Genomic DNA, 21,496 nt, shown 5'->3' on the forward strand with positions numbered 1-21,496 from the left:
TTCTTTTTTTTTTTTTGTGAAATAATCCTATTTTTACGCTCAACTCGCTAATGCGATGTTGCCAAACAGCACCTTATCGTGTAAATCTGACAATGCCAGTCAATCCGCTGTGCTTCAATAGATACTTGAATAGGTATCCGAGAAAAGGTGAAAAGTGCCAAAATGTGTCTGGACCCCTTCCAGACCTCACCGATTCAATTCCAAGTCACATTTCCAAAATGTCACCAATTTTCCATCATTGAAACTTGAGAAGTATAAACACGAGAACATTTCAAAACATTTATTCGAAAAATCCACAAATTGCAATTTGAAATTTGTGTAGGAATACTCGATTGGTTTATATAATACAAAAAAATGTACACAAAAACTATTATACAACGTATTTTTATAATACACAGAAATAATACATACAATCAATTGAATAAAACGGTAGCCTACGAGCCTTTAATGCTACAAAAAATACTAAAAATCACACGATCATTCAGAAACTATACTCACATTCGACTGAAACATTCACGTTTGAAGTTGTTATTAGGAAATTAAAATCATGCTATGGTGTCGTAACAAATACGCACCAATAAGGATAAAAATTGGTTAAAAAGAGTAAAAAATTACTAAAGATCAAGGTATGGTATTTATAAAATGATTTAAAAGGGAAATTACAAGTAAAAGTAGGTAAATAATTTGTCGTTACATAAATGCTGCCGTTCGAACTTGCTTCATCATACATCGTAACATTCAGGTACAATTTACACAGTCATGAACGTATATTAAGTACATACAATTATGCTATGTTACACACAAAATATGAAGCTCAAACGACTACTTCGCTCCTGGCATCGGTGAAATTTCTAATTGGAGAATCTGTTCAACAAATCATAAAAAATATACCATCAATATTTCGTGTAAAAGCAACGAACGAAACGATTAGGAAAACAGATCAAATTCAATACGTACCATTCCTGGAGTAAGAAGCGTATTCTTCATCGGAGTCGCTTTCGTCTGAAGATTCATCCTCGAGGTATTCGACGAAATCTAATTTCATCGCCTGATTCTCTAATAAGAATTTCGCTATTTTTGGATGGTTCCAAGATAACTGGTACGCAGTATGACGAGAATAATTTTGTTGTTCCAAGTTTAAGTACGGATGTTTAAGAATCAATTTCACCAAATTCGTAGAACCAGTAGCTACAGCTTCGTGTAGTACAGTGAATCCAGCTTTATGTTCCTAAAATGAAGAGATACATCGTATATTAATGATTCGGTTAAAGAATAGGTAACGCAGATATGTTCTAGTGCATCGAGCAATACACACCTTTATGTTTATATCAGCTCCGGTCATCAATAATTTTTCGAAAATTGAATCCTGTTTATTAATTGTTGCTATGTGTAGACACGATAAACCTGTGAGAAATTACACGTTTTGATTAGCTAACATCTAATGGGATTAAAGTCTAAAGGTGATGGTATAATTATATTTATCCTACTAGTAGAATAAAACACTACTTTATTCACTCTCGCTAGTCGCTCGAGTGATCAAATGCGCGTTTTCTTCACACGTTTGGATAAAATATGTTATTCAACTAGTCAAATAAAGTGATTTCCAGCGATTTTTAATTACTTCCCTCGCTTTGCTCGGGAAATAAACCTCAAAAATCGTCGAAAATCACTTTATTTTACTAGTAGGATAAAATACCATAACACGTGTATGTGTCAATGACTGTAGAAAAATGTGACCTGGAATCATAGAAGGGACCCACCGCGCAAAAACCAAAGCTGTTGACAAGAATCAAAACCCTAAACTGCTTGAAACTCAAAACCAAAATTATTTTTCCAAGAATGCAAAACCAAAACTCAACCTAAAACAACAGAATATTGTGTGAACCTAAAATAGATTTTGACCGGTTTCAAATCAAGACCCAAACACAGCTGTGAACCGAAAACAAACCGGAGACCAAAACTACTTGAAACCGGTTTCAAATCACTACCCAAAACGAACCTAAACCAGTAAACCCAACTCGTTACCCGTTTTGGAGAACCCGAAACCAAAATAAAACTGAATTCAATTTTGCTCTCAACCCTGAATTGAATCCGATTCAAATCATTTCAGTTTTGTGTTTAGTGAAAAAACGATAGTAATATCAAAGTCATTATAAATTACGAAAAAATAATGAAATTTCCAGGGAATTGGTCCAAATCCAAAACTCCATGAAAAAAATTCCAAAAAATGATTCAAAACTCCACGAAAAAAATTTCCAAGGAATGGTTCAGATTTTTCTAAAAAAGAAGTGTTAAGAGTCTTGTTGGAAAAAGGTAAATTAAAACTGAACTAAATGCATTCCAAAATTGCATTAAAATCACTACAAAATTTTATGTTACTTTTCATTGAACCTGTCTCAAAACTGAAACCGTTTCAACCCGAAACTGAAATTATTTTTCAAAAATGCAAAACCAAAACTTAACCCAAAACAACAGAACATTCGTGTGAACCCGAAATAGGAAATAGATTTCAACCAGTTTCAAATGAAGTCTCAAACAGATTTGTTAACCCAAAACAAATCCGAAACCAAAACCTCTTGAAACCAGTTTCAAATTACAACCCAAAACAAACCTAAACCTAGTTTGAGAGACTCAAAAGCAATATTGCTGTCAATCTGAAACTGTAACCAAAACCAATTCAGATCATTTTGGTTTCAGGTTTTTGGAAAAAGTAGTGTTGAAAACGTGTTAAAACAATGGAAAAACCTGGTAAAAGCATCAAGGTCACTGAAAATCACAAAAAATTTTGAAATTTTGAGGAAAAGATCCAAAAATTCATAAAACAGAGGTGATAAAATCTTGTTAAAAAAATGTTAATGAAAACTTGAACTGAAAGCATTCAGAAAAAGAATCACAGAAAATTCCATGTCTCTTTTCATTGATCCTGACCTGAAATCAAAACTTTTTCAACCCCAAACTGAAATTTATTTTTCAAGAACTAGAAAATAAACCAAAATCTAGCCCGAAACGAAACTGCAGAATTTTGAGTGAACTCGAAATTGATTTCAATTCGTTTATCTATGTAGACCCAATACCATTACCCAAACCGAAGTCCAAATACATTTCAGGTCAACAACCTCAGACCTGAAACCAAAACTCAAATCATTTAGGGTCAACAACCCTGGCAGAACCGGTTTTCGAGACAATCGCGTTTAAAGTTTGGAAAGCGTTACTATAGCAATGGTACATATTGTCAAATTATGCTGTACTCTGATTCGCTAAGGTCTAGTGGTTCACAGTTCAGTTCACTTCATTCGTTTCATTCATTTCTACACGCAGTGTTGTTTTTTTAACGAATATTAAACAGTTGAATCGCCCAAAATTTCTCGTTTATAGCAATTTTTTTACTTCACAAATGAAAGGTAGAACTACGTAATGTTTATTTTATGTGGGTTTTTCTTATCAAAAATTATTCGTATTCGTGATTCTGAAATAAATTGGTTTTAAATCGGAGTAATTAATTATTTCAAGATATTCTTGAAAATAGTGAAGTGTAATACAAGCGATAGAACGATATCTGATAAAGTGGAAGAATATCTTAGCAAAATTGAAAGAATGTACTTCTATACTTGGACGTGCCAGAAAATGATTCTTAGATGAACAAGAATAAAATTCGAAGCTCCTTCTTGTTCGAAAAAGTGTAATGTAGATATCTATTCCAAGATGAAATCGTGAAATGATTTTCTGAATTTTAAACAAGGAACAGTGAGATTTGATCATTTTATGTCAAATTGAATCAGGTAGAATGCTCAATTGCTTGAATCACGTTTATGAGAAAGTTTCAGGAAGTCGAGAAAAAGTAATAGAAAACGAAATTTTGAGAGCCAACTCCACCGTATTACTTTATAAATCGAATTATACTGCGATTAAACCAGGAGAAATTTTAGAAATTGTGAATTTTGTTTTTGTAATTTTTTTCACTCTTTGAAGGTTTTACGTTGTTGAACTTTTAATGTAATTTTTGGTTGAAAAAAAATGGAAAACGATTCATTATGATCCCAGGTCACATACTATCATTTTTTTTCTCAATATCTACCTTATTTGTAACCGTAAACAAGTACACGTGGACAATACGTAGATATTCAACTCACCATCATAGTTCGTTTCATTGATGTAATCCTGCGGTGGTACTATTTCGGGCATGTATTTGAAACGATAGTAATTTTTATCGGAATTTTTGATTTCATCACAAAGGGCTTCTACGCATTTTGAATTTTTCATTTGACACGCCAAGTGCAAAGCAGTGTTTCCATTTGCATCAACGACGAACGGTCTAGCTCCACCGAGTAACAAAAATCGAGTGATTCTCGGCTGATTTGTCAGCACAGATAAATGCAAACACGTCTGTAAATTTGTAATCAATCGTTAGTCATACCGAATGTAAAAAAAAAAAAAACGTAAAATTTTCAATTCAAAATGATCGTACTTGAGCGTTATGGTTTCGAATATCCAATAAATCTGAGGTGGGTGTATTGAAGGCGATGTATTTAATCAAGATTTCATTTTTACTCAATACAGCGTGATGTAGTGCTCTATAAGAACACGAATAAAACATAGGTAATGTGTTGTTGGAAAGATATTATGATTGGTCGAAATTTCTATAATTTTAAACAACTTACGTATTTCCATCGTCATCTTGGCGGTATAAAATTTCCCACGGAATGGACAGCTGAGGTTGGGTAATTTTTTGAGGTGGTTCTTTCTCGCATTCGATACTTTTCGAAGAAGAACATTGGATATTCGCCTCGGAGATGAATCCACTATCCAAATTCATATCTGACCTTGTTTTCATATCAATGGCAGAATCCGAATACGAGTCTTGGTCTAGTGTCTCCTTATCAAGAATGGAATCTGTCCTCGATGTGGTGGATTGGCTCAACGAAGGCTCATTTTCACCGATATCACTTTCCGAGTATTGAATATTTTCACAGCTCTCCGATATGGTTCCCGATATTACTCCAGAATCGTAGTTACAGTCTTCCTGTTCAACGCATTTCGTATCTTTCATATCAACTCGCGAATGGCCACTATGACTAGATTTTACATCTGAAAATTGAGTATACATTTTGTAAATTTTATCGTCCCGAGAACTCATGGTTTTTTAAAACTATTTAAACGTAAAAGTGAAAAAAAAATTAACGCGTCACAATAACACAAGGCATTAGCAAACGAAAACGAAGGAAGAAATGAATAAAACTAAATACGTTGTGAGAGAACGTTCTCGGTTCTGTCGACGTCGCGAACGGAGAAACGAATCGCTATGGCCTCTGGGATTTCCCGTTTCATTTCACCATCGTCATTACGTAGTACATACTTCGTATTAGGTTAGGCTAATCGAACAACGCCAAGTTAGCTGAATCGACTCGCGCCTAGCGTCGACTAATTATCGTACCGAGTGGGAGAAATTTTCTAAAAAATTCGTATCCGATGTAGTTTTCAAATTGTTGATACGAAATGACCATGGAGGAATTTAATTCGCCGATAAAAATTCAAAATCGAGTAAAATTTTCCACTAGAGAGAAATCATGGCGGCAACACTGCGCGATAAAAAATATAACCTTCGAATGACGTGAATAGTGGCAAACAAGTTGGCGGAACAAGTCTATAGCTCTACATCCGAGCCGTATAATTTTACGGGAATTTTTTAGCGCTAGAATATTTTAAATTCGTCGAGTAAATTTTTTATCGTGAGATCATTGGGCAGTTTGATGATCGTACTGGTAATACTGCATCATCTCAACGGAATTTTATTTCGTCAAACGTTCGTCGTCGTCGTTCTAAAATTCTCAAGTCACGTAGGTGTAGGTAGGTAGCAGGTACCTACTTATTCGAAATTCTCACGCGTCTAGATAGGTCTACTTCCGCATATTTTCGTGTCGTAGGCGTAGCAGCAGAAAGGGTGTGTTACTCAGACCTCAGGACCAAATTTTATTTTTTAGGTGGACTTTTCAAAATGGAAAACATGCCTACCTATTGGTGTATTAAATTTCATTAAAAAAGATCGAGCTACGAGATGAAAATCTGAATGTCAGTCGGCCCTCCACCCCCTCCCTGAATCGATTGAAACCATTTTACAGCCGATCTGGAACTTCCAGCAAGCCTGGGCTTTTCTCCAGAACCTTTGAATCGCTCCAGAAGGCGTTGTACTCAACTTCGTCAGCTGAAAATTTAATCCTATCATAAGTTCGATATTCCAAATCCATTACTGTGGGTGAATCAACACTTTGAGGTGACGAGTTGAAAAAAGTGTTTTTTTTTCACGTTGAAAATAAATTTCAAATTTTAAAAAAATTTCAAAATAGTCAATTTTTGCCACAAATTGCCCGAAACTTCACCTACCCTCCTAAATTCAACCCCCCCAAATCAATTTCCACCATTTTTGGATCCATCTGGAGCCTCCAGCAAAAGTTGACTTTTCTCCAGCAACTTTAAATCGCTCCAGAAGGCGTTGTAATCAACTTCGGCAGCTGAAAATTTAATCCTATCATAAGTTCGGTATTCCAAATCGATTAGGGTCGGTGAATCTAGAATCCGAAGGGATGAGGTGAAAAAAATTTTTTTTCACCTTAAAAAATCTCAAAATTCAAAAAATTCCAGATTCGTTTATTTTTGTAAAAAAATTACCCGAAACATCGTCTACCCCAGTAAATTCGACCCCCTGAATCGATTGCCACCCTGTTTGAACCGATCTGGAGCCTCCAGCAAAAGTTGACTTTTCTCCAGCTGTTTTCGAATCGTTCCAGAAAACGTTGTAATCAACTTCAGCAGCTAAAAATTTAATTCTGAGGTCTGGGTGACATGCTTTTTCAGTAAGCCAAATTTCAGCTCGATCGGAGTTGACGAGTTATAAAAGTTCCCTTGTAAGGGGCCATAATAGAGTATCGAAGATGAATTTGCCAAAGTACGCAATTTAGACATCAATCTTGGCAATTAGATCAATCGTTCGATTAGAACAAATCATTTAATTTGGGTAATTACTTCAATCTAACAAGTCCGAGTACATTTACGTAGGTTTTTGCACTATCAGCCAGTATCAGTCAAAGTCAAGGTCAATCACCGCTTACACAATACCGCAAACGAGCCCAGTCAACATTTTAAAAATATACAATTGTGTAATCGGATAAATCATTGATAGCTAATGAACTTGATATATTCGCGCATTTTATCGTTGAAATTTCATTTTTGACCACTTGGACTCATTTTACAATACCTACCTAGTACCTACGTATCGAATAATGCACAATACGAAAAATGACTCATGGTGTTTTTTAAACATGATATGTCTCAAAAAATCATCTATGGTACTTATATGGAAGAATTGAACCGAGTCAACCTATCTCGAATATGTACATTCAGTTTATCAGAAGAGTAAATCATTAGGTAAAACCCATGCCGATAATTGCTTCCTTTTCTAATGAAATATTCAACTAGATGGATTGAATTTTTACTTCATGAATTTAAAATACTAATGAGTTAAAATCCACGTGCCGTTGATTCTACGTATAACAAGATCGCGAAAAAACACCTTTTTTTTTCTTCAAACACGTGTTTGAAGTGAAGAAAAACTCGATATCCTTCCTCGATGAACTGGTAAATCGTATATCTAATCAATGCTGAGCAAGTAGGTCTAACCACCTGCGTTTTATATTAAGGCGAAAATTTTTTGGCGAAGGTGAATACAAAACTAATTGAATAAATTCATAAGCTATAGGAAATTTATCTCAAAAATGTACATCGCACTAATATGTAATACTTTGGTTCAACACTTCACTTTTGAACACTGACGCACGAGTCCGAGATGAATTACGATCAAACCGATAAAACGTCGAAAAATACGAGAAAAAAAAAAACAAAAAAAAATTGCAGACTCGTATGCTCAAAAAAAATACACACCATATTCAACACCGAATTTCACATAAACTGCGACTCCACTTCACAATCATTTGACTCGAAAATTTCCAAAATCGCGAAAGAAAATTCAAACGAATTAAAACAATTGATAAAAAAATCCATCATGTTTTTGAAATATAAAAACGATTATCTACGAATTATACGATAGGTAAACACACTGTACAATGAACTAGAAAAAAAAACGTTGACTTACTTCGAATAGGTTCGTGGTCGAATGGCATTATTATAAAAATGAAAATTTACAACTAGACAAAATTTGTTTAAAACAAGAGCAAGTATGTAGAAAGAAACTCGAACGTGAGAATAATGAACACCAATAACCAACGAGAGCTCCGCATCAGGTAAAGGTAATCGTAGATACGGCGACGCGAGAGAGGAATGGTTATTCCTTGGCGTCGTATCGCTACCCTGATCGCTGTACGCTGTGTCACTCCGGCTCCGCGTATACTCGAAGGGAAAACCCATATGTTTATTGGCGCTGGCAGAATGAATGCGTGCGTCTTGCACGGGATTAGAGGAATAATTGAACCCAAAGCGTTAACCGGGAAACCCCCTTCGTTTGGCGGCACTAAAAAATCAACTTGTAGTACAGGTGTTATAGTTTGTTTAATGAGAATTGAACATCTACATATGTAGCGCGTACTACGTCGTGTATTTCTATGTATGGCATATGTAACGGTAATCCTGCTGTGATTCTGACGAATCAGTCTACTTTTCAATCTTCGACTTTAGTATTCGAATTACGACTTGATAATTCTTTGTCAATAGTCAATGTAGGTAAGGTATGCAGCTGTATTTGTATTATAGGTGGTCCTTACTTTTTTTTTGTACGTGATGGAATTTTTATTCGAATTTCATCGATCCCAATGGCTAGATGGATTCATATTCTCCAAAAAATGAGATCCTGAAAATTTCAATTTGAAAAATTGATTATAACCTTGTGTCCCAAAGGCCCCCTTTTTCCTTATGGAAATTGACTTAGTTAGGAAAATATGGTGAAAACATTTTCCTCCTTTATCAGCACTACAATTCGAAAAGAAAAACTTTTACTTTAAAATTCCAAAATCTTATGTGTACTTGCTTCGTTACGATGCATTTTGATCCCGGAAGATTTATTGAGAGGAGAGCTAGGATCTCCCAAAATTGAGGTCAAAATGGAAGAAAACTCAACTATGACTGAATTTTGGCCTCAATGGTTTTTTTATCATAATATACATATACTGGAAAATTCGTCTGCGCTGAACATCGCAGAATAATTTTGGCCCTGTGAGACCCATTTAGGATGAGGGGGGGGGGGTCACATGCCCCAATTTTGTTTCAAATTATGAAAATTTCCCGGATTTGAGGATTTTTTGAACGAAAAATCACAGTAAATACTTAAATTGTATTTATGGGATTTGAAGGATCTGAGACGGTTTTGTGAAGGGCAAAGGACTGGGGTTATATTTCCCAAAATTTCGAAAATGAGTACATTTTTTTATAAGTTTTGTACGTTTTGTCGCCGTATTGGCTGTTTAGTATAAGTTTTGTACGTTTTGTCGCTGTATTGGCTGTTTAGATCTTGCGAATGGAAAATGAGCCACGAAGAATGAATTTTGACCAGTTGGGACCTATTTTGAGGAAGGGGGGGGGGAACTTCGTGTGTTCCAATTTTTTAAATTATGAAAATTTGTCGAATTCGACAATTTTTCGACTTGAAAATTGAAGTAAATACCGGTGACGAACTCAGGAGAGGGAGGTGGCTTGAATTACCCAAAAATTTCAAAAAAGAGTAGGTACCTTTTTCTCGGGACAATCAGTAAAAGGACACTAGATTTCAAAATGAATTGCTCTAAAAAGCCTCATGGAACATCCTAAATCATATTATTAGAGCTGGGATTCTTATGCAGAAATATGATGAAAATAATGCAATATTTTATGCAATTTTCTCAACTAAATTCTGCAAAAATCACCCAAAAAAGCAAAAAATATGCAAAAATGTCAATTTAAGTGACGTACTCTTGAAAAGGATTTTCCAAACTGAAAGACGAGAAAGCTGTCAATTCAAAACAAAATATGCAGTGATCAAAATATACACTTCTTCTTTTCAAAAATTAGCAAAACAATCCATATCGTAATGATACTCGTAAATTCATCAAAAAAAATTTGTTGAAGCCATTGTAGAAGTGTTGTGATTTTTTGAACAAAAAGAGTCTTGAAAATGACCAGTGGCGTAGCCAGGATTTTCTCAAGGAGGGGGCAAAACCAGATTTTTAGGCATGAAAAATCGAAATGAGGGGTAATTTTCTGGAAATCTATCGTGATGTGTGGTGATATCATGAAAATAAAGGCAAAATTACTGCTCGAGCGAAGCGAGAACGAAAATTTTCAGAAAAAAGAGTCCAAACAACAAAAAAACGTACATTTTTGCATGTTTTCTTTCAAATTTTTGCTCGTAAGGGGGGTATGGCCCCTTCGCCCCACCCCCTTGGCTACGCCGTAAAAAATGTCAATTTTTACAAAATTTCCATAAAATATGCAAAAAGTGCCAGAAAATGCTCAAATAATTATGTAGAAATATACTGCAGGTTTTTCCCTAAAATATGATGAAATATACAATTTGGTCTTGAATATGCAAAATGATATTGAGCTCATTCGTCAGGAAATTTCGTGATTCGTGGAGATCTTATCAAAAAATATGTACTTCTTCTAGTCCATAAAAAAATATGCAAAGCATAAATATCCTAGCTCTATTAATTATTATAAAAGAAAGAAACAAGATGAACTTGGCAAAACTCACAAATGAGCGAAAAATGGATGAAAAAAATTGAATATTTGGCGAAAATGCACTATTAGTAAACACACATTTTTCCAGACTTTGTTCCCTTTAACACAAATTTTTTCCCCAATGAAACATGCTAGAAAGTCATACGACGTCTCAAATTGAAGCAGAAGAAATTCCCTTACTGAAGATGGAAGCAGAAGAAATTCCCTTACTGAAGATGGAATTAATAGTGAATTTGATACTTCCACATTGGCAGACTACACAAAGTTATTTTTTCAGAGGGTTTGGGCATGTCCAACATTGGTACCTGTTCTGGCTATTCATATTTTTTCCGGAGACCTAGTTCATTTTCAAAAAATTCCAGAATTGTCAATTTTCGCAACAAATTTCCCGAAACTTCACATACCCTCGTAAATTTGATCCCCTTAATCGATTGCCACCATTTTTGGACCGATCTGGAGCCTCTAGAAAAAGCTGACTTCTTTCTCCAGCAATTTTAAAACGCTCCAGAAGGCGTTGTGATCAATTTCGACAGGTGAAAATTTAATGCTAGGTATTATAAGTTCGGTATTTCAAATTAATTAGGGTCAAAAAATCAGAAATCCGAGGAGATGAATTGGAAAAGGTATTTTTTTCGCTTGGAAAAATCTCAAATTTTCGAAAAATTCCAGAATCATCAATTTTTGCAACAAATTGCCCGAAATGTTGCCTACTCCAGTAAATTTGACCCTCTAAAATTCTGAATCGATTTCCACCATTTTTGGACTGATTTGGAGCCTCCAGCAAAAGTTAACTTTTCTCCAGAATACTTCCAATGTCGCTCCAGAAAACGTTGTAATCAATTTTGGCAGCTGAAAATTAATCCTATCAATAAGTTCGGTATTCCAAATCTATTTCTTTAGGTAAATCAAAACTTCAAGGTGACGAGTTGAAAGAATTTTTTTTTTTTTTGCGTTAAAAATGAATCTCAAATTTTCATAAAATTCTGAAATCGTTATTCGTCTACTCCAGTATATTCAAACCCTTGAATCGATTTCTACTATTTTTGGACTGATCTGGTTCAAATCGCTCCAGAAACCGTTGTAATTAACTTCGGCCACTGAAAATTTGGTTCCAAGGTCTGGGTAACATACTCTTTCAGTATGCCAAATTTCAACTCGATTGTTGCATTGCCCATTTCTTATTTTTTCACAATTTTTGTTCGGTTTAATTTTGCCTATAGTATTCCAAACATGGAATATAAATCGAAAATCAATCAACTATTGTCTACCTAATTTATTCGTATAAAGAAATACGTAGGATCATCAGGTTTTAAAAAAATGAAAAAATCTGTAAGCTACTGCTACTTGGAATTAAAACTTTAAAATGTGTGACAAATTGAGTAAAACCAACAATTTTTCTAGAGAACATCTACGGTTGAAATTTATTGCTCATAAGTATTAATTTTTCTGATGCGTTTTCCCAGCTTTTATCGCTTTCCCATTAATTCCATTATTAGTTGTAAAATTCTCAAACCACCCACTCAAATGTGAAACACTAGGTAATTACAGTTTTCTTCCACGAAATGAACTTACGTATTTATCTATGTATCGAATTTCACTATCCTGGGAAAAATAAACGAGTGTACTTACGTAAGTGAAAAAAGCTAATCGCATTTCATATGTAGCATTCCCTTGAAACGTTATCAACATGGGGAATACTGATAAGTATATTATTTTAGCAAAAAATCAGTACAAAAAATATGATAAATATTTTTATTGGTAGGCTACCGACGGTATTTCCCATATGAGAAATTTTGATGATAAGAGTGTATCAGTGTGTATCTTCCAATGTGGATTCATCCTCATCGCACAATTGTTAATCACAGCACGAAGAGCAATGAGCAAAGATATGTAACCACTATAGCAAATCCTATCAGTCGTATAATGTCATCTCTTAATAATGTATTTAACATAATAATAATGTTTTTCCCCGCGCTCAGTGGGTCACGGATCATCAACAACAGCGTAACCCTGAGAGAAAGTCCTATCGTCAATAATATCTCAGACATGAGACATGGTTTCTATTTGACAGTTTATACGATTTCCGATACTTATGGAACTGTACCTACGTAGTATACCTGTCTACGTAACTCATTAAGTTATAAAATTGTACTCGTAATAGCACCTACCTAATTCTTCTACAGACGTACGATCATTTTGAATTCCTACGGTAAAACCGATCGAATTCTGTACCGAGAATTTCGCGAATCTTTTCTTAATGAGTAGTTTGCGGTTTTGTAGTTTTTATCTATCACGTTGTACCAAAAAATGTAGTTTAGCTACACTAAAACGTATATGTAGCCTATATCCGCAATGTTACTGGCCACGATCAAGGACAACGACTTTCTTAAATTCAGCAAATTCGCGATGAGAAACGGAAATGCTGAAATGGGTACTATAGACTATACCTGAGCCGCCATCAGAACCTATCTCACATCCCGGAAGAAAGCATTATTCAAATTAAAAAAATCAACTCGAAGGTAAAATACCCTGCTAATACCGCCACACGCTATGTAAGTTATATACGTTATCATCAGAGATTACAATCCATTGTTTGTAATTCAACTCGAGGGGAATTCCGACATATCGAATAATTGGCGACGTTTTACGATATAGGTAGGTACTTTTGGGTACACACATACATGGGTAGGTAAATTATAGGCACCCACAATCGATAAACTATCGAATTAAATTTCACGAATGCCATCTTGTATAGGTATTATCGTGTCGGGTAAATAGTAATTACTCGCGATGTTCGAGTCTATGGGAAATCCATTTTGACAAAAATGCAAACTAATCAAATGTATTAACGATGTTCACGATATTCGACCTATCGCAGAGCAGCAAAAGTACAATGTCTCGCTAAACGATTATATTATTTGAAAATCGTGTGATCGCGAGCACGTACGCATCGCGTTAACGATTATGGTAATTAAATAAAATATCGACGATTGTCACGTAGATAGCGTAGATAAAAATGCATGCGACTTTTTATTATAGATTAGAGGCATTTAATGATACTATGTTCATCTTTCATCGTCAATAAGATACCTACACTCGCGTTTGTCTTCAACTGTTTATTTTTTTTTTAGATAATGAATCAGCCAACCATATGTGCGACGATACGAATTTAGCTCGTGTTTCTAAATTTAGGTAAAACATTGTGGTAATTTTGATTGTTTACACCAAAGAGTAATTACCGTATCTCAAACATTCATTTTGGTGCTATACTATGACTGTTGTAAAGAGACCGTCGACGACGACGTCGACGTAATTCTTATTGACAAAAAGAAAGGTTTTTCCATCGCGTTCTTTCTTATCCATTCGTCATTCTAATTAGAGCGTTTGAACGGGTAATCGTAATTATTTTGGGTAGCGAAATTTATTCTAGGGAATTTTACGAAGGGTTTTCTCGAGCATTTCTTTCGATATCGAATTGCTATACGAATGCATCGAATGTCGTTGTTCTAGTGTGATGATAAATTTCCAACTCAAGGTTACGTGTTTTTTTTAATTTTTTGAAAAAAATTACTCATTCGAGCGTAAGAAACGTAACTCGTGTTAAATTACAGCGTTTTACAAATCTTCGATAACAATTAACATTTGCAAAAAAAAAAAAAAAAAAAAAAACTTGTAACAATCAAAACAAACGCATCATACCTTTCAATTTACGTCATTAGAGGACGTTAGATTACCTATTTAATTTGAAACAACTGGTTTTCGATTCAATCTGTATGAAAAATTGGCCCTTACGTGACGTACCATTATACGAGTACCAACGAGTTTAACCAGAAGATGGAAAATTTTATTATGAAAGTTTCTTCTTCGTATTTTCGCCAGAAAAAAGAATCGCTTTAGGCTTCGATTTGGCTACGTCAAATTTTACCATCAAAAACAAAATGTTTGTTTACGTATGTTTGCTCATTCAGCGAATAGATACGCGTAGGTCTATGATACTCGTAAACTCGTATCTTATTCGTTTAGACGTAGGCTATACGTTCGTACTCGTATGTGGTTTAATCAAACGAAATTGTACTAATTGATATCAGAGATTAGATAAAATTGAATTAAACACGTTAAGAAATCAATAAAATTATTGTTTTTACTGAGTAGGTGTAACTGGGCAATTTCATAGTAACTTTGTATTTATTTTCGATTTTGGACATTTTTTTTTTTTTCAGAAAGTCCTTTTTGAGTCCTTATTTTCAGAATTTTCCTGAAGGGAAAAAAATGAAAGTTGACACATTATGGCCATGGTTTTCATTTTTGATGGAGCTACCCTGAGTTGGATGCCCAACCTGTCGAATGGGGTGTACCTACCTCATCTGTTGAAGTAGGAATCCCCCCCCCCCCCCGGTTGTTACCTTGAGTGACAAAATAATTCCTTATTTTTTAATTTTTCCTCTATCTGCAAAAACGTGGTGCCGGTAGCTTCCCTACCCAAAATTTAAAAAATCAATTTACCTATCAAAATGCTTTGTTTATGCGTCAGCATTTTCTAAATAATACTTTTTTCAAGAGAAAACTGTCACCGGGCCTTCAAACCATATTTTACCCCCCCCCCCCCCACCCCTTGTAAGGGCAGGGTGTCTACAGCACGAAAAAAGTACGAATTTACGAAAAAGGCACGAAATTTGAAAATGACCCAAAAAAGTACGAAAAACTGCTCAAAATGTTCGAAATTTACGAAATTTGTACGAAATTTTGAAAAGATTTAAATGTCAATTTGCAGACAAAATTACCATAATGTATCCTCAAACTTTTTTTGAGATGAGAAAAACAAAATTTCTTACATTAAAATTGATATTGTTCTGCTTTTCGAACTACAATTTTCTAAAGCTTTTGCCCTCGCCTCGCTCGGGTCTTTCCTCTTTTTTGTTTCAAAGTCTCATTTTCAAGTCTTTTGAATTCAAATTTTCAAGAACTTTCGCCCTTGCTTCGTTCGACCCAATTATTTTCTTCTTTTAAAATTGGAGAAAAATCACTTTTGGGCCCCCAAAAATTCAGAAAATGAACATTTTTGCAAGTCTTATTAAATATGATATCAATCAACAAAATGGGCAGTTTTTCCCAATTTCTGTTGACAAATTTTCAGTCAACCCCCCCCCCTCACAAAAAACCTCTATGGGCCAAATTATATGTATTCGTTCCGGGCTCGCATCGGCTCTCGACGAGCCAGACCACACCGCTCAGAACGTTGAAATTTTGATTTTTGTAGCCGAAATGACATGATACACCCCCTCCCTCCAATGTACCTACGACGTATAGGTAACTATTAAAAATATAGTGTACGAAAAAAATATGATAAAAGTACGAAAAAAGTACGAAATTTTGTTTTTTGGATTTAGTAAGTAGACACTAGACACCCTGAAGGGGCCCTTCAAAGTTGAAAAAAAAAACAGAAATCAAAATCAAAATCAGGAAATTTTTTTTGAAATTTTATTTCCACATTTCCACATTAGAATATTATTGTTCTACATGACTCCCAATTTCAAGAAAAAATCTTCGTTGGGCCCCCAAATGATGTTGGTCTCTTGCGTAGAGCTCCTTATAAATTTTGGGAAAATTAAAAAAAATGTAAAACTGATGTCTGTAGATATTTTTTGAAATTTTTTCAACATGCAGAATCTTTCTGAATGAGCACTTTTTCATGAACCCCCCTCCCCCCTTGGTCTTCCAAATGATGTTGGTTCGCTTATGTAAAGTCCTTCAAAGTCGAAAAAAATCAACAAAAAATAAATAGAAAATTAATATCAGTAAGTACAATTTTTTTGAGAATGTTTCATTTTTTGGCAGAGAACTTTTAAATGACCACGTTTTCAAGAAAAAACCTCCCTTGGGCCTCCAAGTGATGTTGGTCCCCTTGTATGGAGCCCCCAGAGTTGAAAAATATCAGAAAAAATGAAAAATTGATAAATTCCAGTTTCCAATCGTAAATTTGCTGGATAAAAATATTGTTCCGAACTGGCAGATGTCGATTTTGGAAAAATGCTATTTAACCGGTCAAGTGGGTCACTAACACAAGCACTAACCGCGAGCATTCGTGCTAAAGTTAATATGGACTGATCTTAGGACTATTTTTTGAGTGCTGGAATTTCCATGAAGTCGCCAGAGCCTCCAAAACGGTTCGAAAGTACCATCAGTCGACTCAGCACGTTGCTGTTAGGGTACAGTGCAAATTTCGGGTTTCCTTGTTCGTTTTTGGAAATTTAGTGGAAATTTCATGTTTCAAAAATCCGCTGGAGGCTCCAGAAGTCCTCAAAACAACTGGAAACCGTTTTTAATCGATTCTGCTGGTCTTAAATAGGGCATACACCAAATTTCAGCTCTTTTGATTAAATTGGTAAAATTTTTAATTTTTTTTTCATTTTGGGCCCATATTTGATTTTCAAAAATTCACTGATGATCGTAAAATGCACTTTGACTCCTGAAATTTTAGCTTTGGCAGGTTCGAAAATTTTTTTGCCAGTTGGGATAGGTACCTCTCTTGTCAGTAAATTTGTACGATGGACAAGAAAAAAGTTTTAAGATTTAATGATATTCTAGAAAATGAGTAGGTGATCATTTTACAAATATTCTATGCCAGTGCCAGCGTTAGCACTGTCGCAAAGTGCGACACATCAGATTTCTGGTGTGTCGCAGAAATTGAAAAACAAACCGTCAATTTGGTAGCAAAATTGTTATTTTTCCGTCAAAATCACCGATCTATCCTTGAAATTCTCATTTTTTTCAAAAGCTTTTGCCCTCGTTTCGCTCGGGCTAAATTAATATTTTCTATTTCTCAAATTCTTCATAATTGTGCTTGGAAAGTATTATTTTTTATTTTAGACATTTAAAGATGCCAGTAGTGGAAAACTGACTTTTCAAATCAAAATTACAGCTGTTTTGCTTCTTGAAACTTCCAAGTTTTTGATAGCTTTAGCCCTCGCATTTTTTCTGAACAGATTCATTAGCTTTTCAAATTTTTTTAACACACCTCGTTCAAATTTTGGCAAAATGACGTGACACCCCCCCCCCCAGTACATAAGTCAAAATGTTCACAAAAAATGAATAAAGAAATGTCGAACTGCAAATTTTAAAAATTTGAACCCTTCTCCTTCTTTTCACACATGAAAAACTGGTACACCCTACTGGAAGGTCCAGTTACGCTAATTGTTGGGGGTGGGGGGGGTCTTGGCTACGCTTCTCATATGTAATTTTTTTGCGACACATCGGAAAAATTTACTTCGCCGGCTCTGTTCTATGCTTACCTACTCTACAATAATTTCATTTTTGCTAGTTAAAGTTATCTATATTCCAAATCACCATCTAAAATGTGTTACGCTGAGTTGAATTCGTCAGAAGAATGAATTCCTTTTTACGAACGGTTTTTACGCTATATTGATTCCGCTTATTACCTAACCAAGTACATTATTTCTACCTTCAACGTTACTCACGAACTCACACCTTCAAAAAATATGAGTCCGTAGAAAATCCATCAAACAAAATTTTGATCCAAGTGATGTACATCTCGTTGTACACAGCGGGGTATCATTGTAACCAGACAATAGCCTGCTGGTATTTACCGCAATGACTAAGAAAATTACTAGAAATATAGCGTAAAAATGTGCGAGCTTTTCTGCACACTCGTAAATTCATGGAATAATGATAAGAAGTGTGTTTTTTTGACAATATAAATTCGCGCTTAGTTATTAGTAGTTTACGATGTAATAAATGAACCGTTAATGTCCAATGAATCATTTGAAAAATTGAATATGACATTTTGCAGTGGCAAATTATGCATGTAGGTTAAAGAGGGAAAAATCCGTGTTCGACGAGATATGACACATTTAACAGTACTACCTACCTAAAATTACAAACAGTGTATTGTTATGATAAAAGTGTTTCAAAAAGTTAGCTAGGTAAATGAACTTAATAGGATTTACACCTTTTTGTATACCTACCATCAACAGTCAATGTAGAATTTTCAAACAGGCAAATCAACTTAGAACAGAATATAATTATTTTAATAATAAATTAATTTTTTCCACGAATTCGGGTTTTAAAAAATACACATGGGAGATGATAAATTTCCTATACAGCAGCGAATGAGTCAAGCAGACGATTTCGAGAAAATGAACGCAACTGTTACGTTAAATCAGGATATGTTTTTTCCAATTACATTGTAGGTAGGTAATTATTTTACGAGCGAACGTATTTTACAAATTTTCATTCGTGGTTGACCAACATTACGAAAAAAAAAAGAACGAGAAAATTGTTCTTCTCGTGGTTCTCAAGGTAGCTTCGACTTAAATGTCAAGGTAAAATACCTGTTGAATGTTTATCAACAAGATTTTAGAAAAGCTGCGAATCTTTGCGAGTATAGGTAGAGGTATGTACTTACGAAATAACAAGTTTTCTCTACGACGATGTGTCTACTTGTACATACATTATTTTTTTTATATCGTTTTTATTACCTGTACTTACATGTTTACCAAGAACAGGACACGAATAAAGACATAAATTTAATCTAATTATCACTGCGCGTGAGAAAAGATTCATTGTGTTTTGAATAATTCCTCTCGAGTGTTTAATGCTCGTGTTGAGACAATATGTTGTCGAAATTTTTTGAACACTGAGTAAAAAAGAAAAGAAATATTGACATGGCTGAACTCAAAATTTGAGTGAAGAGCATTCAGCTAGATTATGCTTTTAGAGCCAAAATGTTTGCGGTAGCAAATTGAAAAAGACCAATGTGAAGTGGGAAATGAGTAAATCCCATTCAAAAATAATCAATTGATAAAAACTCATACTTACCTACTATTTTTACGTGGTTCGATCAAATTTTAACGAATTGACTGAATGTTCAATGGGTACAAGGTGTCCAGTGAGTGGCCAGCAAAACTTCGGATTTTTTCAAATTCGTGTCTCCTTGGACTGCACCATTCTTCAATGTTTTTTTTAGCATCGATACATTCGATTCTATCAATATGCTGTAGGTTCTGCAGGCATCTAAATTTGAAGGGGCAAATTGCGTTCTTTGAAACTGACAGTCGACATTCATTTTTGACCTTGGGAGTAGGTAGAATATCGAAAACTGAAGAAAATCACATATTATGTTATGACTTTATTGAAGGGGCTAAAATATGAATGAGTTTAATTTCAAAACATAGCAATGAAAAAAATATTGCGGTACTAATGAATAGTACGAATACGTCTAAAAATTAACAAAGTTTGTAACGATCCATTTTTATTTTCTAACTCGGAATTTTAAAAAGATTTGAGAGCTTGAAAGTTGGTAAATTTACAAAAGTATTGAACTGTTAATTTCAAACTTCCACAGGTATACCTACTTGAAAAATTTTAGAGTTGGAAAAAAATTGATAATAACATTTGTTCATTTTTAGACGTAGGTATGTGTACTGTTCATTTCTGTAATTATTTTTTTCATCGGTACCTATTTTATGAAATTAAAATTTATTCATACCCCCTTCTTGGTTTTTGCTAGAGAAAACCTCAGCTGCCGTACACAGTGATGACGTTTTACCGACTCCAGTTTTATTTCATGGGAACTTGAAATACATACATAGTTTGAGAAAATCCAGTTAGATATTTTTTAAATAAATTTAGTTTTCAAATTGAAAAAATTAAAAGTTACTTACTACTATTTTTCTATGCTTGAGAAATTTTCTGAAAATCAAAAAAATTTAACATTAGTTTTAGTTTCAATTGTCTATCTCGGTTGAGTTACGTTGAAATTTCCTTACTTCCTCAACATGGAAAATTTGAAAAATATACATTATTATACGTATTAGGTTAGGTTTAAATATTCATATCCTCAACTCGGAAAATAAAATGAAAAAAGTCTTTGGCTTAGTTTTAGTTTCAATTTTTAGATCTCACCGAGAATTTTGCTTAAAAAAATCTCTTGGAAAGCTGAGTTTATCCAATGACATTTGCTCACTTTTAGATAACTCGACGCTTATTTTAAATTTTTAATTTATGAAAAAATTTTCCAACGTGTGGATCAACCGGAGTTTTTATTTGATAATCATGCGTTGTACATGTTGGTGAGATATCTTTTGTCTCGAATGGTGAATCGTCACCGAATCACTGTGGATTCGTGGAGTTGACGAAGTTATTGTTAAAATGTCAAGTTCTGAACCTGAAGTGAAATTCAACCTGACTAATGTTCTCGAGCAGAGAGTATGGTAAAAGGTAAAGTATCACTCTTGATGTGATGCATTTCAATATGTAGAGTTAAGTAACTTTCAAATTTTCTTCTGATGTGCCAAAAAATTATGAGAACTTGTACGAAATTATTGGATCTTGTTTTGGTATATATGTACTTACCTGTACCTCTACTTACGTGAAAAAACCTGTTAAAATATCGATTTTGAAAACGTAGGTGCATTATTTAATTAATTTTTACAGTTATTGAGGCGACCATTGGGAGGTCAGCAAAACTTCAGATTTGGATACAATCCAATGCAACTAAACAAATGTTATAGTTACCTATCTTTAAATTTGAAGAGGCAAATTGCATTTTTCGAAACCAACGGTCAATATTCATTTTTGACCTTGGGAGTGGGCAGAGCTCGATGAGACAATCCGACCAGACTGCTTAGTTTTTGAAAAAATATTTACACGTGTTTTATACAAAATATTTAATCAATTTATTAAGCCATTATTTGTTTCATCGCTATTTTATGAAATTAAAATTTATTCATAGCCCCCTTCTTGGTTCTTGCAAGAGAAAACC

General features: G+C 34.3%; 2 protein-coding genes across 6 annotated transcripts in view; one reads left to right on the top strand and one right to left on the bottom strand.

Annotated features, from left to right (window-relative positions):
* The window catches only part of LOC135833205 (neural cell adhesion molecule 1-like), a 623,372-nt gene that overhangs the window by 112,416 nt on the left and 489,460 nt on the right, over positions 1–21,496 (top strand). The gene's annotated exons all lie outside the window — the stretch shown is intronic.
* LOC135833182 (NF-kappa-B inhibitor alpha-like) lies at positions 266–8,358 on the bottom strand. 3 transcript variants are annotated; one of them, XM_065346850.1, is made up of 7 exons: positions 8,144–8,358; positions 4,659–5,085; positions 4,466–4,571; positions 4,131–4,383; positions 1,316–1,404; positions 958–1,228; positions 266–864 (listed from the first exon to the last, which is right to left on the bottom strand). In XM_065346850.1, the coding sequence occupies exons 1-7, from the start codon at positions 8,169–8,171 to the stop codon at positions 815–817; spliced, it is 1,224 nt and encodes a 407-aa protein (XP_065202922.1). In that variant the 5' UTR covers positions 8,172–8,358; the 3' UTR covers positions 266–814. The 3 variants fall into 3 exon arrangements, with proteins under 3 accessions (XP_065202922.1, XP_065202924.1, XP_065202921.1); XM_065346852.1 differs by lacking the exon at positions 8,144–8,358 and adding an exon at positions 7,933–8,106; XM_065346849.1 differs by lacking the exon at positions 8,144–8,358 and having other exon boundaries at positions 4,659–5,966.

The sequence above is a fragment of the Planococcus citri genome, chromosome 1, assembly GCF_950023065.1.
Source record: "Planococcus citri chromosome 1, ihPlaCitr1.1, whole genome shotgun sequence".
NCBI lineage: Eukaryota > Metazoa > Arthropoda > Insecta > Hemiptera > Pseudococcidae > Planococcus > Planococcus citri.

Bases quoted from the DNA above. Each gene is read 5' to 3' on its own strand.
- LOC135833182 (XM_065346849.1), bottom strand. From the start codon at position 5,134: ATGAGTTCTCGGGACGATAAAATTTACAAAATGTATACTCAATTTTCA. The intron at 1,405-4,130 runs GTGAGTTGAATA...AATTTCTCACAG, and splicing joins CAATGAAACGAACTATGATG to GTTTATCGTGTCTACACATA. The intron at 1,229-1,315 runs GTGTGTATTGCT...TCTTCATTTTAG, and splicing joins GAGCTGATATAAACATAAAG to GAACATAAAGCTGGATTCAC.